The sequence below is a fragment of the Mesocricetus auratus genome, unplaced genomic scaffold, assembly GCF_017639785.1.
Source record: "Mesocricetus auratus isolate SY011 unplaced genomic scaffold, BCM_Maur_2.0 Super-Scaffold_100031, whole genome shotgun sequence".
Classification (NCBI taxonomy): Eukaryota; Metazoa; Chordata; class Mammalia; order Rodentia; family Cricetidae; genus Mesocricetus; species Mesocricetus auratus.
Window position 1 is genome coordinate 17196996 of NW_024429212.1, and position 17861 is coordinate 17214856.

Consider the following 17861-nt stretch of genomic DNA (forward strand, 5'->3'; position numbering starts at 1 on the left):
AAATACAATTTCTTCCAGTACACTTCAAATTACTCTCTTCTGTTTTCTACTAGAATTGGGATGGTGAGATGAGCCCATCTAATTCCAGATGTCATGGTTCTATTTAGGTGAACTTTTTGTATGTGATATTCTCAAGTTTACCTTGGTTTTTTCCTCATGGCTCTGATGGCTTTTGAGAACTTAGAAAGAAGCTATTATCTATTCTAAGTTCAGATCTATTCACAAGTATGTCCCTCATACCTGGTAGTAACAAATATTATCAAAACCAATAGCTATTGGCTGGGTGGTGATAGCACACACCTTTAATCCCAGCACTGGGGAGGCAGAGGTAGGCGGATCTCTTGAGTTTGAGGCCAACTTGGTCTACAAAGTGACTTCCAGGACAGCCAGGGCTACACAGAGAAACCCTGTCTAGAAACAAACAAAAAACAAAACCAATAGCCGTGTAGAAACCAATAAAACACTTTTCATGGGTAAGGTAAAAATACATTCATTTTATCTCAGATTTAATCTTAGCTAATGTCTAGACAGAAAGCATCATATTCATAAACACTAACTACCCTTTGTATGTCTTTACACAAGAAAATCTTTGTAATGTCATTCCAAAGAGAAAGACATTGCCTAATTTTTATGAGGAAAGAATGCCTTTCCAGTTTTAATTATTAAAATGTCAGATTTTGGAAATGTAGACTAAGTATATAAAAGCTAGTACTTTTGGATAATGTTTCACATTATATTTGGTTATAAAAGCCTTAAAAATAGCTGGGCAGTGGTGGTACATGCCCTTAATCTCAGCACTTGGGAGCAGAGGCAGGAAGATCTGTGAGGAGTCTGAAACAGTCTAAGTTTCAGGACGACAGCCAGGGCTACGTAGAGAAACCCTGTTTGGAAAAAAAAGAAAAACCTTAAAAATGTAATTTCAGCCGGGCAGTGGTGGCGCCTTTAATCCCAGCATTCGTGAGGCAGAGGCAGGCAGATCTCTGTGAGTTCGAGTCCGGGCTGGACCGACAGCCTCCAGAACAATACAGAGAAACCCTGTCTCGTTAAAAACCAAAAAAAAAAAAAAAAAAAAAAAAAAGAAAAAGAAAAAAAATAATTTCAGTGCTATACTTTTATTTACTTTTTTGGAGAGATGTAATACTGAGAAACTGATCAATTTAGTCCACAATTACAAAATTCTCAAATGACTTGTCACCTAAATTTGTACCTGCCACATTTATAGAGAAAGCTCTGGGTAAGAGCAAAGTGGTGGTGTGTTTATGAACACTGTTCGTTCATGTAATGCATATATGATATTTGGGAAATATTTTTGAACAGAGAAAAATAGCTAATATGGCTTCATTCAATTAAGTCTAAATTTTATAAGATACTGTTATACACTTAAGTATATAACTGAGTCAATAAAGTTATATGGACATAAAATGAGGATTTTCCTTTTATATTAAATTGTACATGTTTTACACTTATTTTCTGAAAATGTTATGTAAAAGACTATTAATGATCTTGACTGTGACAGTGTATTAGAATGTTCTACCTCTTGTTTTTCCCAATGTTAAGTAATGTTGAAGTTTTAAGTCCTACTTTTCCTCTTATCTTCAAACAGACTTTTTAGCATATAAACCTGAATAGCCGACACTACCACCATGACTATCAGATTCACCACAGACCAGAAGTTGACTCTATCAAAGTTGCTTTCTTGTATGTTTCGATCACGAGCTTCAAATGCTCTAAGCAGCGTTTGTATGTGGCCACTTTTGCTTAGTCTGGACTTGATGCTGTTGATGGACTCCTGGAGATAAATACAGTAATTTTACTATTAAAAATACTAAGAACAAGTTCCTTTAGTAATATGATTCATGCTAGTTTTTAAAATCAAAACAACTTTTTAAATATATGAGAATACAATTCAAAGGGCAGGTATGGTTTGTATCACTTGGAGATCCTCCATGAGGCTTTAAAACAGTAATGATAAATTTAAATTTATTTAACAGAGGAATAAAGATAATCATGAGTTGAAAAGACAAGATCAAAGTATTTGAGTAGCACACACTAGGACTTACATATATATATATATGTGTATATGACAATCATAAAACTTTTTTTAAACATTTATTTATTATGTATACAGCATATGTCTGTATGCCCGCAGGCCAGAAGAGGGCACCGGATTTCATTACAGATGGCTGTGAGCCATCATGTGGTTGCTGGGAACTGAACTCAGGGCCTCTGGAAGAGCAGGCAGCGCTTTTGTTTTATGGTTTTTTGGCAATTTTTAACTAATGCATTGTATGTCTATAATATTTTACTGTTTGAATGTTATGTTTTCTAGGGACAAGTGCTGACAGGCTGAGCCCTTTTGAAGGCTCTGGGATTCTTTTCAGTGCAAGGTTTGCTGGCGTTTCATGGCTTATGCCTCTTACATCACTCCAAATTCTTGTGTCTGTTATAATATGTGCTGGACCTCCCTAGAGCATTTAGAATCCCAGAGCCTTCAAAAGGGCTCAGCCTGTCAGCACTTGTAAGACTTTAGACCTGTGAAATTCACTTCAGATTTGTAACCTCTGGAACTATGAGAAAATAAGTTTATTTTGTTTTTCATTTTTAAATTGCAGTTTCTGCAAAAAAGTATTTTTAGGATAGCATTCACCTGAGATAAGTGATTTGAAAAACTAATAAAAAGGTAAACATAAGCTAAAATTGAAATTGAAATGATGTAAAAAATATGGCAGAAACTGTTCTTGGAAATTATAGCTAGGAATGCTTATTAATTCATTCCGTCACACAAAATCTCTGGCTGCTGAACTGTAATTACTTAATAGAAGGTGGCACTCACCAGGATGTCCTCGAGTTTCATCTCCAGCACATCTGTGCCAGTAATATATTTTTTCCAGTCTTCTTGTTCTTGAGCCTCTTCTCCCATGTTATCCAGGATCAACTCAAAAAAAATTACCTTCTCAGAAATGGTGCTGAACGTATTATCAAAGCAGAACATGTAGTCACCAACTTCAGTCTCTATACTACATTAAAACAAGGGCACATTTTAGTACTCTGTACTTCCAGCCTGAACAATGGAAACTATATTCAAATACTTGCAAGTTACACATACTTGGAATTTACTTGGTCAATTAAGTTAAATTATTTTAATCTTTTTTTTTTGAGACAGGATTTCTCTTCTCTGTAGACCAGGCTGGCCTGAACTCAGAGATCCCTAGCCTCTATCTCCCTAGTCATGGGAGTAAAGGTGTGTGCCACCAATTCCCTGCTTGATCTAATTTTCTTTTTGGTGGGGGAAAAGAATAGGATTCAAAGTTGAAATACATGATAAATCATAGTAAGCTTTAATATTTATAATTTATTTAAAGACAATTTTATACTGAGTTCTGTTCATATGCAATATAGCAAACAACCTCACCTTCAATAGAGATTAATCTTTAAACCAAGTTTTGTTTAGTTTTCAAAGGCAGTGATAGTTGGAACTGGAGAGATGGCTCAAAACCACATCGGTGGCTTATACCCAACAGGGATCTGACATCCTTTTCTGACCTCGGCAGGTCACATACACACATACTTTTCTGTTTGTTTTTTGTTTTTTTGAGACAGGGTTTCTCTGTATTGTTTTGGAGGCTGTCCTGGAAATCACTTTGTAGACCAGACTGGCCTTGAATTCACAGAGATCTGCCTGCCTCTGCCTCCCGAGTGCTGGGACTAAAGGCGTGCGCCACCACCGCCCAGCCCAATTTTTTTTTTAAATCAGTAATTGTACAAAGGGTTTTCTGTCAGGTTTCTGACATATTAAATATATATATTTTTTTTTTTTTGGTTTTTTTCGAGACAGGGTTTCTCTGTGGCTTTTGAGGCTGTCCTGGAACTAAGTCTTGTAGACCAGGCTGGCCTCGAACTCACAGAGATCCACCTGCCTCTGCCTCCCAAGTGCTGGGATTAAAGGCGTGCGCCACCAACGCCCGGCTTAAATGTATTCTTAAAATATAGTTTACAAGGATGAGAGATGAGGTCTCTAGCCAATAACTGAAACATTACTCTGTGAGATGATCTGCATTGAATAAATGTCATTCACATCTAAACTGAACTTAAGTTCTTCGTCTTGCTGGCCACTGTGGTTCTTGTCTATAACCCCAGGGTTCAGGAGGCCGAGGCAGGAGGATTGTTGTGACTTTGAGTCCAGTCTGTGATACAATGTGAAACTTTTCTCAAAAAATTTACTTTTTAAAGACAGTATTACTGTGTAGCCCTGGCTGGTTTAGAACTTGGCTCTGTAGACCAGGCTGGCCTTGCACTTGCCTCTGCCTGAGTAATGAGATTATAAGTGTATGCCCTACTTACTCCCCCCCCCAGTTCTTACTACTTTCACAGTTCTTGATTGATTTGGCCAGAGTTTATTTAGTGGAGTGGTTGGTTGGTTCATTCGTTCCTCCCTCCCTCCGCCCCTACCCCCCCGTTCCTATTTTTTGTTTTGCTTTGTTTTGTTGTTTTTCAAGACAGGTTTTTCTGTATAGCTTTGGAGCCTGTCCTGGAACTCGCTCTGGAGACCAGGCTGGCCTCGAAGTCACAGAGACCCGCCTGTCTCTGCTTCCCGAGTATTGGGATCAAAGAAAGGCGTGTACCACCACTGCCTGGCCTGCCTGCCTTTCTTTTTTTGTCTGAGACAGGGTTTCTCTGTGGAGCCATGGATATCCTGGAACTTGTTCTGTAGACCAGGCTGGCCCTGAACTCACAGAGTTCTGCTTGCCTCTGTCTCCCTGGGCTGGGGGTTAAAGTCTTGGGACTAACAAATTCTGTGCCCCCCTGCCGTTTGGTGGAAAGAAGCCCTACATAGAAAACCACTCTACATGCTAATGACATTTATTACAGTTGCTCCTTATATTTTTGGTTGTGAGCCTAGCTTTTAAGGGCTGAGACATCTCTCCAGCCCTACAGTTGCCGCTTAACAAAACAAACACCATTTTCTTTTTAAGAATGGCAAAACTACATTTTTATAGTTGATCCATACAGTAACTACTCTTTGGTTCATTATTCCACAAGAGATTGTGGATAATACTTTAACAAATTCACCTAAAATCACTGGTAGGTCTACTGGGCTAAAAAGTATTGTGTGAGAATTCTAGATTATCCTTTTTATTGAGCCAGAGAGAAATTATAAATCACAATGAACCTAGTATGCATATTACCTGAATGGCTCTTACTCCATACAAAAGATAATTTTCTTTAGTGAGAATTGTAATAAGGGCTTTGATGTGTAAGAAAGATTTTTCACTTATATGAACCTTTTTGGATGCATTTACACTGCCTGCCACTCAATTTTCAAATTCCCAAGAAAGGTTTCCATTTGTATTGGAGGGTCTAAGCGGGAACGGGAGTCAGAGCTGGCTGCTTTTTTGTTATCCAGCATTAGATGTATCTTTACATCCCTCTGAGATCTTTTTTCTTAAGAAAAGATTTTATTTATTATTATGAATACAGTGTTCTGCCTGCATGCTAGTCAGAAGAGGACATGGGATGTCATTACAGATGGTTGTGAGCCATCATGTGTTGAACTCAGGTCCTCTGGAAGAGCAGTCAGTGCTCTTAACCTCTGAGCCATCTCTCCAGTCCCCCTCCAAGATCTTTAATTAATCTTTATTGAACTGGACATTAACTTATGCTGAGATGTAAGGAAGTACATCTTGACTGTATTTCTTTTGGTTGACATTCAATATTACATATAATCATGCTTGACAGAGGCATGATTTTCAGTGAAACTCAGATCTACTTGGCACCTGTTAATTTTGGGGCAAGAGTCACACCAAAGGATGCTAAGTATTTACTGCAATTTAAAAATGCCTGAAACAGCTGGGTATGGTGGTGCACACCTTTAAACCCAGCACCTGGGAGGCAGAGATGGGCAAGTTTGACCAGCATGGTCTACACAGAGAGCTCCAGGACAGCCAAGGACACATAGAGAGACCCTGTCTCGGACACACAGACTACTGAAGTCTACAGCTGCTGAGGGGATACAGCTCAGAGACAGGGCCTTTCACCATCACTATTCACGTATAATGTTCAGGTTTTACTGTTGTGCCCCTTCTAATCATTACTATGAGTGAGGGTGCAGTCAAACCACTGTCCACTCCATGGATCGAAAAGCAAAGTTTATTCAAACTGTCAAAGTCATGGGACGATTGCAGTGCCCCTTCAGTAAAACAATTCTACAAATCACGGGAAACAATCACTGTTTTCCACAAGGATTCTCTTTTAGAAAAAAAAAAGCTGTTCTTTCTAATATCTACCCTGGGAACAGTGATTCTGCTAAATTCCTACAACTATTTGGAGGTATGCCCTTGTTAGAGTAGGTGTGGCCTTGTTGGAAGGAGTATGTGACTGGGGGTAGGCTTTGAGGTTTCGAATGCTCAAGCCAGGCCCAGTGTCTCTTCCTGCTGCCTGTTAATTCCATCTGGATGTAGAATTCTCAACCTCTCCAGCACCATGTGTGCCTGTGTGCTGCCATGCTTCTCGCCATGATGACAATGGACTAGACCTCTGAACTGTAAGCCAGCCCCAATGAAATGTTTTCCTTCATAAGAGTTGTCATGGTCATGGTGTCTCTCCACAGCAATAGAAACTAAGACAGAACCATCAACTGAATCACAAACTATTTTTTTAAGTTGACTTTCTCAGATATTTTGTCACAGCCTGAGCAAATACTGGTGAACAGAGCGAGGAACAATTTTGAAAAGAGACAAAGAAAGAAATGATTATTTCCCAAGAAAAGCTTTCTGTCACACTCAATGTATGTCACTGTATGTATAGCGACCATGAAACCAGTTGACGGCTCTTGCGCAGGACACAGCACTCATTCGAGTGTAATCTGGCTCACAGGCTGCACGTGTTCATGTGTCAGGGGATGGCTACCAATGCAGCTCAACACAAAACAATACACTTGCTAAGAATGACTTATAATATCTTTTTGTAACTTGATTATGCATTCTTGAGTGTAAAATCTGCAGACTATTGTAGAGTCAAAAGGTTGGATAGACCTGAATGTATTCCAAAGGGGTATGATACTGCTCCAAAAAGGGCTGTGTGTGTGTGTGTGTGTGTGTGTGTGTGTGTGTGTGTGTGTGTGTGTGTGTGTGTGTGTGTGTGTGTGTGTGTAGTGGTCCTTCAAAGTTAAACCTTCCCTGAGCTTTTTATTCATTACCGTCAATAGGCTTTCCTAGTATCTCAAAAGCAGCAGGAATTCACAGGCAATACAGAAGTAGTATGAAAGAATGACGCTAAAATTAGTGGCCAATAGGTAGATTTTTTTTTTTTTTGGAGACCTGGCTGATTGCCTGATCTTTTTCTTGGGGGAGGGGAGCTGAGACAGGGTTTCTGTGTAGCCCTGGATGTCCTGAAACTCACTCTGTAGGCAAGGCCAGTTTTAAACTTGAAGAGCTCTGCTTGCCTCTGTCTCCTGAGTGCTGGGATTAAAGGCACAAGCCACCAAGGCCAGCTTTATACATATTTATGTTTAATCCTTAGTGTCTTTCTGGAGAATTAAATCTAGATCATATTTATTATTTGCGAGGTTATTCAACCCTTCATTAATCATGCTAAATGCTGAAAAAATTCATTAATATCTGAACAACTAAGTAGTTAATATTATGTGTATGAGTATTGTGCCTTTGTGTACATATGTACAATGTGTGTGTGTGTGTGTGTGTGTGTGTGTGCTTGCTGTCTATGGAGACCAGAAGAGGGTGCCTGGATTCCTTGGGAATAGAGTTATGATAGCTGTGAGGCACCATTTGGGTGCTGGGAGCCACTTCTGGGGATCTGACATTGAGTTCTGGCTTCCTCAGGTACCTGGTACACATGTGGACCACATACATACATGCATGCCAGCAAAACATTCATATACACAAAATTAAAAAAAATCTGGGCAGTGGTAGGTAGCTTATGCCTTTAATCCCAGCCCTTGGGAGGCAGAGGTAGGATGATCTCTGAGTTTGAGGCAGGCTGGTCTACAGAGTGAGTTCCAGGATAATCAAGGCTATACAGAGAAACCCTGTCTCAAAACTAGAAAGAAAGAAAGAAAAAAAAAAGAGAACAAAAAACAAAAAACCCAAGACATGATATTAGGATTAATAAACACCTTTAATCCTAGCATTCAGGAGATAGAGGCAAGCAAGCAGATCTGAGTTCTAGTCTAGTCAGTTACATGCTTGAACTCCTGTCTCAAAAACAAAACCAGTAACAAAAGAACACCATTTTTTCAGCTAAAAAGGCAGATATAAAATGTTATAATAGATTAACCAAAGCAAAGGAAAATGTTAGCTAGGAGCGGTACCCTTAGTGATGGACTGACTAGGGAGATTTAGCTATAGGATCCTCTTTTTCCATGAAATTGAGGTCAGCCTGGGTAACAGAGAACCTAGTTTCAAAAGAAATAGCTAAAAATGAAAGAGTAGGGTAAGTAGAAGACATTTTCATTGGAATGCCCCACTATAAAAAACTATGTTTAAAAAAAATAGTTATATAATAAGTGTACCAATGCACTGTCTTTCTCCACCTTTTACTTGATTCAGCCAAAAGAACTCAAGAGACATTACTTGGGTGCAGTGGCATACATCTGTAATTCCAGCACTCAGGAGGCTAAGGTAAAAGGGTTGTTTCAAGTTCCCAGCCAGCCAGGGATACATATAAATATATTGTGTGGTGCACACCTTTAATCACAGCACTTGGGAGGCAAAGGCAGGTGGGACCTCTGTGAGTTTGAGGCCAGCCTGGTCTCCAAGAGCAAGTTCCAGGACAGCCTCCAAAGCCACAGAGAAACCCTGTCTTCAAAAACCAAAACAAAACATCAACAACAATAAAAACCAAAAACCAAAACAAAACAATAAACTTACGTGTGAACACCATCTGTTTTTCTTTGCTCAAAAACTAAGGTTCTGCCCTCTGGTGAGGCAAGATGGAAATCAATATCTAATTCTGCTCCATCTAAAACCTATAGAAGAGAAAAAAATACATATTACAAATTCTGAAAATAGAAACTTCTATAAAGTAAACCATGTGATGTAAAGGCTTTAAAAGATTATCTATCTATCTATCTATCTATCTATCTATCTATCTATCTATCTATCTATCTATCTATCTATCTATCTATCTATCTGGCACAGGTTCTTCTTATGTTGCCCTGGCTGTCTTGGAACTCACTATGTAAACCAGGCTTGGCCTGCCTCTGCCTCCCTCGGAGTTCTGGGATTAAAGGCATATGACACCATGTCGTGCCTTTAAAAGATGTGCGAGTGGAGGCCAGAGGTTGACATCCTCCATTGTGCTCCAACTTTCTTTTTGAAACAGGATCTCATTACATAGCCCCGGCTGGCTTTGAGTTTGTCATCCTTCCCTCTCAGCCTCCTGAACAAATTACCAGCATATGGCACCATTCTTGGCTGAAAGCAGGGCATTTTTTTTATTAATAAAAAATATTTTCCCATCCAATTTCTTTCTTTTCTTTTTTTCAAGACAGGGTTTCTCTGTGGTTTTTGGAGGCTGTCCTGGAACTAGCTTTTGTAGACCAGGATGGCCTCGAACTCACAGAGATCCTCCTGCCTCTCGGATTAATTCAATTTCTTTCATTAAATCCGTGATTGTTGTTCTTGCATCTGATTTTGTTTCCTTTAGATCTGCTTTTCACACTCCACCCAGCAGTCTGCTTAAATCTGATGTGTCTGCCAGGCAGTGGTGGTGTGTTGTGGGATGTTTGTTCGGTGTGAAGATGTATTGCTAGGATTGGTGTCATAAAAAGCTGAATGCCCGGTAGCTAGGCAGGAGAGGCAGGAGAGGCAGGAGGGGCTTCCGGGCAGAGGAAGATCCCTGGGCAGGATGGGCAGCATGGAGATGAGACAACTACATGTGGCAGAACGCAGATTAGTGTAAATGGGTTAATTTAGGTACAAGAGCTAGTGGGACACGCCTATGCCAAGGCCAGGCTTTTATAGTTAAAAATGCCAGGCTTTTATAGTTAACAAATCTGTGCTGCTATTTGTGAGCTGACAGCCCAAAGAAAAATACAACTATAATGGCTCATACCTTCAATTCCAGCACTTGGGATGCAGAGGCAGGTGGATCACTGTGAGTTTGAGGCCAGGCTAGTTTACAGATCTAGTTCAAGGACAGCCAAAGGTGTTACACAGTGAAAGCTCATCTCTAAAAACCAAAAAGAAGTAAAAAATCCTATGTGTCATTGCACATTATGGTCCCTTCTCTGTTGCCTAGCTGTGTGGTTTCCTATTTTGCTACTTCTACCCTCAGACTTTACAGTTTTCAAAACTAATAACGACAGTACCTACAGTATCCCTCTGAACACTCAAACTATACATCCTAAAATCAGTCTACTCAGTTTTTCCCTTTTCTGAAATTGTCCTCATTTCTTACATTGTTATCTCATTTTCAGATTTAATTTTATTTTCTCCAACAGCCCTATTCTCTGAAAACCAAGAAATGACTATCTCTAACAATATGTAACCCTACTTTATTGAAATAACCTGTTGAAGTAGGGTGTGGAGGCTCATGCTGTAATACCAGTACTTGGGAGCCTGAGGAGGACTACTGTGAAGTTCTGAGGCTAGCCTGGGCTAATTATTGAATTCAATGCCATGGGATACATACTGAAACCCTGTCTCAAAATACAGACCAACCGACCTGCCAGCCAGCAACCAATCCAAACAAAGCAAAACCAAAAAACCCCAAACCCTCAAACTCAAAGCTTGCCTACGAACCCTAGAACTTCCGAGAACAATGATTCTCTTTTTGTTTCTCCTCCCTGCACAATATCTTGCACACATTAACTGTTCAGTAAATGCTGAGCTTTTGCTCACATGTGGAAATCAATATTAAGCTGTAATCTCAGTTTTGCTTAGGTTTTAGATACTACGATTTTTAGATACCTCCTGTAAACTATATATAATCCTAAAGTTTTTTTCATATAAAAATTCTACATTGCCGGGCGTTGGTGGCGTACGCCTTTAATCCCAGCACTCGGGAGGCAGAGGCAGGTGGATCTCTGTGAGTTCGAGGCCAGCCTGGTCTACCAAGTGAGTTCCAGGACAGCCTTCAAAACAATACAGAGAAACCCTGTCTCGAAAAACCAAAAAAAAAAAAAAAAAAAAAATTCTACATTAAGTTTTTTTAAAAAGCATGTGTCCACCTGAGTGTATGTTTGTGTACTATATGCACGCACTAACTTTTGAGCCTTCACTACATAAATTTTATTCTGCTCTAATACCTAGTGGCATTTGGAACTTAATTTGAAAAACAAAGCCCCCAAAGATAAAACACGTCAACATATATTTGGTGCATTGCTGTCTGGAAACACAGAAATTTGCCAGGTGGAGCTTATATGTCTTTAAGAAATCACCGGCTAGAATGACTACATAGATTAAGACGCTTCTCCTGTCGAATTCTGCCGATACCAAAAAGAAAACAACGACCTGAGAAGAATGCCGACAAAAGTTCAAAGTTTTAATACACTGTTAGTCCTATTTGACTTGACAGTAATGGATACAACCGGGACGGAAATGGATCACTAACTACCTCGCAACAGCTCCTTCCAACACATTCCAAAAATCTGACTTAAGCGATGTTCACACGGTCACAATTCAGAGTTCCTTAACTGAAGCAAACATCGCGACGATTTTACAACATTGGAAATTTGGTGAAAGCAGTGAGGGTGATTCAAACACGTGTCATCATTTCGTCCAATAATTAAAAAAAAAAAACCAACAACAACGTGTATCAGCCCCGGACTGTGAAGTCTCAGGATTGGAGTGTACACCAGCTAGGAAAGCTACGGGTGAATTAAGTAAGAAACAAAAGACCGACGCCACCGACGTCACCAGCGCTGGCCTCTTTCCCACCAGAGGAAAAGGAAGAGGAAAGAGGCGAGGTGTCAATCAAGTTTAGGACTGGTCACCCTTGTGAGTTCCAGGCACCCGGGCCGGCTCGCCCCCGCACTGACCTGGTACTCGATCTCCAGCGAGCCCTTCAGGGGCATGGGCTGGTAGAAGCACTCCTTCTGGCCGGCCGGGAGCGTGAAGGTGAAGTCGCTGTCCAAAGAGGGCCTGAAGCCCGCCGTCCCCCGCGGCAGCGCTGGGGCCAGAGCGGCCAGGAAGAGCACCGGGAGCGGCAGCCAGACCCTGCCGCCCATCCCTGTCCGAGCGATCCGAGACCGGGATGCCGGCGCCTCCGCTCCGGAACCCCGAGTTCCAAGGGAACTTTAGGCGGCCGCGGCTCGCGCTGCCTGCGAAAGGGGAAGCGCTGGCCTCCACTGGGCTGGGTAAGGGCGGGGCCGCCGGTCCCTTTCTGCACCCACCCTGGGTTTCGGAGCCCTGCTTCACACCGGACTTGTAGGTTTTGGCTTCTTTGCTCACACACACACACACACACACACACACACACATACGCCAATGAGCGCCAATGATGGGAAATGTAGTCCAATACGGTGAACCGGCCTTGTGGGTTTTGGCTTCTTCCCTCCCATACACACACCAATGAGCACCAGCGGCGGTCATGATGGGAAATGTAGTCCAAAACCGGAGGCGGTCATGATGGGAAATGTAGTCCAATACGAACCGGCCTCGTGAGTTTTGGCTTCTTCCCTCACATACACACACCAACGAGCACCAGCGGCGGTCATGATGGGAAATGTAGTCCAATACCGGAGGCGGTCATGATGGGAAATGTAGTCCAATACGAACCGGCCTCGTGGGTTTAGGCTTCTTCCCTCACAAACACACACCAATGAGCACCAGCGGCGGTCATGATGGGAAATGTAGTTCAATACGAACCGGCCTTGTGAGTTTTGGCTTCTTCCCTCACATACACACACCAACGAGCACCAGCGGCGGTCATGACGGGAAACGTAGTCCAACACGAACCCGGCGTGCGGCCCATCCGCCCCCCTCCAGCCTCACGTCCTGGCACGCACTGCACTCGCTCCGGCGTCGCATGTTGCGCAGCCGGCGTGGGGGCGGGGTCCGTGGCCCGGGAGGCGCGTCCCAACGGCTCCCGCGGCGGTTCGAACTCAGCGCCTCCGAGGTTCGCTGGTTCACCTCCTCCTGTGTCAGAGCCTTCCACGCCGTGGCCTGCGCCAGTGTCCGAGGCTTCGGAGCGCAGGGGAGCCGCGCGGTGCGTCGCCAACTCCAGCTGCGACCCGGGTGGTGAGCAGACGCCTGCTGGTTGGAAACGGGCTTTTTGTTGTTGTTGTTGTTTTCTTTCTCTTGGATCTTCCACGCCCGCTCGGCCCGGTTCCTGGCGCCGAGGATGCTGCTCGGAGGCGGCGGGGTGTTGTATTTGAGGCAGAACCGGAGCGGAGGAGGATGCCACATGCCCTACTCCCTCCAGGCAGATGGAGCGTGCTGGAGATGAAATGCCGCATGAAAAGCATCTCCTCTTTCCCACGCGTAGAAGAAACCTGTCCCATCCGGGGAGTGCTTGCCCCTCTCTGGATGAGTGTGAGGGTGTACCGCTGGAACGCATTTTTCTTTCCCTTCCTTTTCTTTTTCCCCAGTAGGCTTGAAGATCTGGTGGTCAAGGCACCTAGGTTAAGATGAGCCTTTTTCCACGTGCGTACGACTGGTTGAATGGGGATGTTTTAATACTAGACGTATTATTGTATCATTTCAGAAAGCAGCAATGAAAAAGCAGACATTGTTGAACATGAGAACTTGACTTTGATGGTGTTATATGGTTTTAAGCAGCTTTCTTTCTTTCTTTTTCTTTTGGTCTACATTTTTTTTTCTCCACCATCATTACCCTGTATGAAGCTCGAGATGTTGTTGAATAGATCGGAAGCGGAATGGAGACCCGCATCACTAACTGACTGGGAAAGTCTTCTAACTTACAGCAGAAGCACCACCCTTGTGTAAAACAAAACCCGAAAGAGGGTAGAGAACATTTTATCTGCAAAGCATCGCCTTTAATCTCAGTCCAGCTTTTTCCAGTAAGGTGAGAGGTTTTTATGAATCCACCCCACTCCTGCGAAATGTTGAGTAGGGAGTAAGTGTACTAAACTATTTTACCTGAATGGGTGAGGGAGAAGACAGCTTATTCATTTATCCATTCAAAGTAATGAGTTTTCCAAAATACATTACTTTTTTTTTAAACATTACTCTCTCTTTTTAAAAACGGCTTACTTTATTTTATATACATTGGTGTTGTGCCTGCAAGTGTGTCTGTATGGGGAATGAGATCCCCTGGCAGAGGGGTTACAGACAGCTGTGAGCTACCATGTGGGTGCTGGGAATTGAACCCAGGTCCTCTAGAAGAGCAAACAGAACCCTTGACCCCTGACCCATCTCTCCAGCCCCACATTACTCTCTTGTACATAATACATGGGAATTACATTTGTGACCCAAATTTTAAGAAGGGCAATGAAAGAGACACCACAATGAAAAAGATTAAATGGAACGTGAAAGAGAAGTGAATGTAAGACTATGCAGAAAGATCTATAGCAGGACTAGAAATTCTAACGCTTTTAGTTTTATTTTAATGATTAAAATAGTAAAATATCCTTTGCTGTGATTTTAGAAATACTAATTTTACTCTGTGCGGGTGGGTGTTTGGGATCCCCTGAGACTGGTGTCAGCTGCCAACAATAGCAATAAAAAGCCCTGGAAAGAGCAATCAGTACCCTTAAATTCTGAGCTATTGCAACAGCTGTATGATGATGATTTTTCTCTTTTAGTAAGTTAACCCTAGAGCAGCTTGCTCAAGAGTTGATGCAATGAAAGGTTCACCCCACATGGTTCCATGAGTTGGATTGCTAAACGTCTTTTTTTTTTTTTTTTGAGAGAATGTCTTAATGTGTAAACCAGGCTGGCCTTGAGCTCGCCTGCCTCTACTTCCCAAGTGCTAGGTTTAAAGCCTCAAAATGTCATTTTTGATCTGTGATTTTGACCTGTGACTGTGAGTATATTTAAATTTTACTACCATTGTGAATGGGAGGAGATTAGTATCGTGGAATACCAATGGTAACATCTTACTAGATACCCAGGACTTAAGGTAATTATTAAATCCCAACCCTCATATTTAAGTTAATGAGTTAATTAGTATGCCAAGCACTTTCACAGTTTCTTCTCCTTAAATTTTACTGCTGTGACTTATATACAAAATTTTGACTGACATCACAAAATCTTCAGGCATAATATAAGGAATTTCTTTGTTTGTTAAAGAAATGGAATACAGTTCATCAGACTACTATAATAAGGACAACGACAATGAAGAAGAAAGTTTGCTTGCAAATGTTGCTTCATTAAGACATGAACTGAAAATAACAGAATGGAGTTTGCAGAATTTGGGGGAAGAGTTATCCAGGTAAGAAAATAAAATCATGGGGCTGCAGAGATGGCTCAGAGGTTAAGAGTACTGGCTGCTCTTCCAGAGGTCCTGAGTTCAATTCCCAGCAACCACATAGTGGCTCCCAACCACCTGTAATGAGATCTGGTGCCCTCTTCTGACCTGCAGGGATACATGCAGGCAGAACACTGTATACACTATAAATAAATAAATCTTTAAAAAAAAAAGATACAGGATGTTATGGACAGTAAGTGGAAAATACTTTAAAAAAAAAGAATGAAAATCACATGTATAAATTAAACTATTAATTTATGAACATAAAATGACTAGATCTTATAATATGTTATGTTTAATATGCCTCTGGACTAATATATAACTTTGTATACATTTTAATACAATTCAGTTGGTGAAATGGAAATATTAACAAACATTTACGTATTAAGAAGACATCTTGGTAGGCAATGGTGGTGAACTCCTTTATTTCCAGAACTTGGGAGGCAGAAGCAGATCTGAGTTCCAGGCCAACCTGGTCTTCAGAGTAAGTTCCAAGACAGCCAGAGATACATAGAGAAACCCTGTTTTGAAAAGCTAGCCTCCCCCCACAAAACCCCAAACATCTTTTTTTTTTTTTTTTTTTTTTTTTTTTTTTTGGTTTTTCGAGACAGGGTTTCTCTGTATTGTTTTGGAGGCTGTTGGTCCAGCCTGGCCTCGAACTCACAGAGATCCTCCTGCCTCTGCCTCCCGAGTGCTGGGATTAAAGGCGTGCGCCACCACCGCCCGGCAACCCCAAACATCTTTAATATGTCAGGAATCAGTATAAAATATATATTCAGAATCTTATTAACCTTTCATTATTGTAGCTGCCTTTTTTTTTATTCCTGAAGTAAAGAGATTCATGAAATACATAGATTGCTAATGTAAACTAATCATGATCTATGGAAAGTATATTGGAAATACAGTGTTATGTTCATAGCTATAGATCTAATTTCTGATTATTATATATGGAAATTTGTGGTTAAAAAAAACTGTCAGACTGAAATGCAATTTTTCTTTCCTCTGTAGTGTTAGTCCAAGTGAAAATTCCGATTATGTCTGCAATCCTTCAAGATCTGAAAGATTTATTTTGGAAGAGCTTACTCAACCTACCCACCTGGGACATTTAAATTACCCACCTTATAAGAAAGTTTGTAAAACATCCGGGAGTACTGATTTTCAAAAGAAACCAAGAGATAAGGTTATTATTTTTATACCTGAATATTTAAAATAGTTTTCCTTTACATACCTTATTCATGTTTTCTGTACTTGAGATTGGAATATAATTGTTCTTTTTAAATACTATTATATGTATATGAGTGTTTTTCCTGCACTTATTTCGTGGAGGTAAGAAGTGGGTGTTGGATCCCTTGAAACCAGATTATAGACAGTAACTTCTAGTTGTGAATTTCTGTGTGAATTCTAGGAATTGAACTCAGGTCCTTGAGAAGAGCAACCAGTGTTTTTAATTGCCCAGCCATCTCCCCTGCTCCGTAATTGTTCCTTTTACATCCTAACTTTTCATGCAATGAAAACTCCATAGTTAAGAGGAAAACTATGAATATTTTCAATGTATTATGGAGAAATTGCCAGTTTACATTATTTAAATAGGAAAATGTAAAATATGTTAGTTTTTGTATAAAGAGAAAAGACAAGTGAGTATTTATATACATCTGGAATCACTGGAAAACTGAATTATAAAGTTACAGTAAAACGCTGGGCATGGCAGTGGCTCAGGTGTATAATCCTAGCACTTGAAAGACTGAGGTAGGAGAAATTGCTGTGAGTTCCAGGTCAGTGAGGCCTGAAACCTTGTATCAAATAAACAAACCAACAAAAAGGCTGTGGATATAGCTCAGTTGGCAGAGAGTTGCTTAGTAACCATGGGCCTTGTGCTTGATTTTGAGCACCTCATAAATTGGGCATGATGACTTTGTCCAATAACCCTGAAACTGGTGAGGTAGAGGCAGGCAGGATGTGGGGCTGGAGAGATGGCTCAGAGGTTTAGAGCACCTTGACTGCTCTTCCAGAGGTCCTGAGTTCAATTCCCAGCAACCACACATGGTGGCTCACAACCATCTACAATTCAATCTGGTGCCCTCTTCTGGCATGTAGACAGAACACTGTATATGTGATAAATAAATCTTTAAAAAAAAAAGACAGGATGTATTTTTGTATGACTTTTATGTAGCTTGACTTTGTAGTCTGTAGATAATAGTTTCTCAGAATTCTGAAAAATAACAAAGTGTATTATAAGATACATTTAATAGCATAGTAAAAATACATGTATAAGTTACAGAATACTTTGTTTCATTGTTGGTTAGCATGTGTATTCCTTTCATATCCTCTTTTATACATAGGGTAGCTGTGAATATCTTTAGGTGCAGAAATGCAAAGATTTTTATCATATTTATACTCAGGAATGATATTATTGCCTCACCAAATAATACACCAGTTTAATAAAGTGACCGCTCTTTTGCCAGTTTGTGCTT

The 17861-nt window shown here is 41.0% G+C and overlaps 2 protein-coding genes across 4 annotated transcripts in view; one reads left to right on the forward strand and one right to left on the reverse strand.

Annotated features, from left to right (window-relative positions):
- Positions 1 to 1096: 1096 nt before the first annotated feature.
- On the reverse strand, positions 1097 to 12431 carry Tmed5 (transmembrane p24 trafficking protein 5). Of its 2 annotated transcripts, none has more exons than XM_005077399.4 (4): positions 11999 to 12412; positions 8886 to 8983; positions 2834 to 3017; positions 1097 to 1789 (listed from the first exon to the last, which is right to left on the reverse strand). In XM_005077399.4, the coding sequence occupies exons 1-4, from the start codon at positions 12185 to 12187 to the stop codon at positions 1571 to 1573; spliced, it is 690 nt and encodes a 229-aa protein (XP_005077456.1). In that variant the 5' UTR covers positions 12188 to 12412; the 3' UTR covers positions 1097 to 1570. The 2 variants fall into 2 exon arrangements, with proteins under 2 accessions (XP_005077456.1, XP_005077457.1); XM_005077400.4 differs by having other exon boundaries at positions 1728 to 1813; positions 2830 to 3017; positions 11999 to 12431.
- An 831-nt stretch (positions 12432 to 13262) lies between these two features.
- Ccdc18 (coiled-coil domain containing 18) overlaps positions 13263 to 17861 on the forward strand; it is a 94634-nt gene continuing 90035 nt past the window's right edge. The window contains exons 1-3 of one of the 2 annotated variants that reach the window (XM_040733473.1): positions 13263 to 13986; positions 15213 to 15354; positions 16399 to 16570. In XM_040733473.1, coding sequence (XP_040589407.1) covers positions 15215 to 15354; positions 16399 to 16570 — 312 coding nt within the window. In that variant the 5' untranslated portion in view covers positions 13263 to 13986; positions 15213 to 15214. The remainder of the gene's footprint in view (positions 13987 to 15212; positions 15355 to 16398; positions 16571 to 17861) is intronic. The other variant, XM_040733474.1, reaches the window with a different exon arrangement.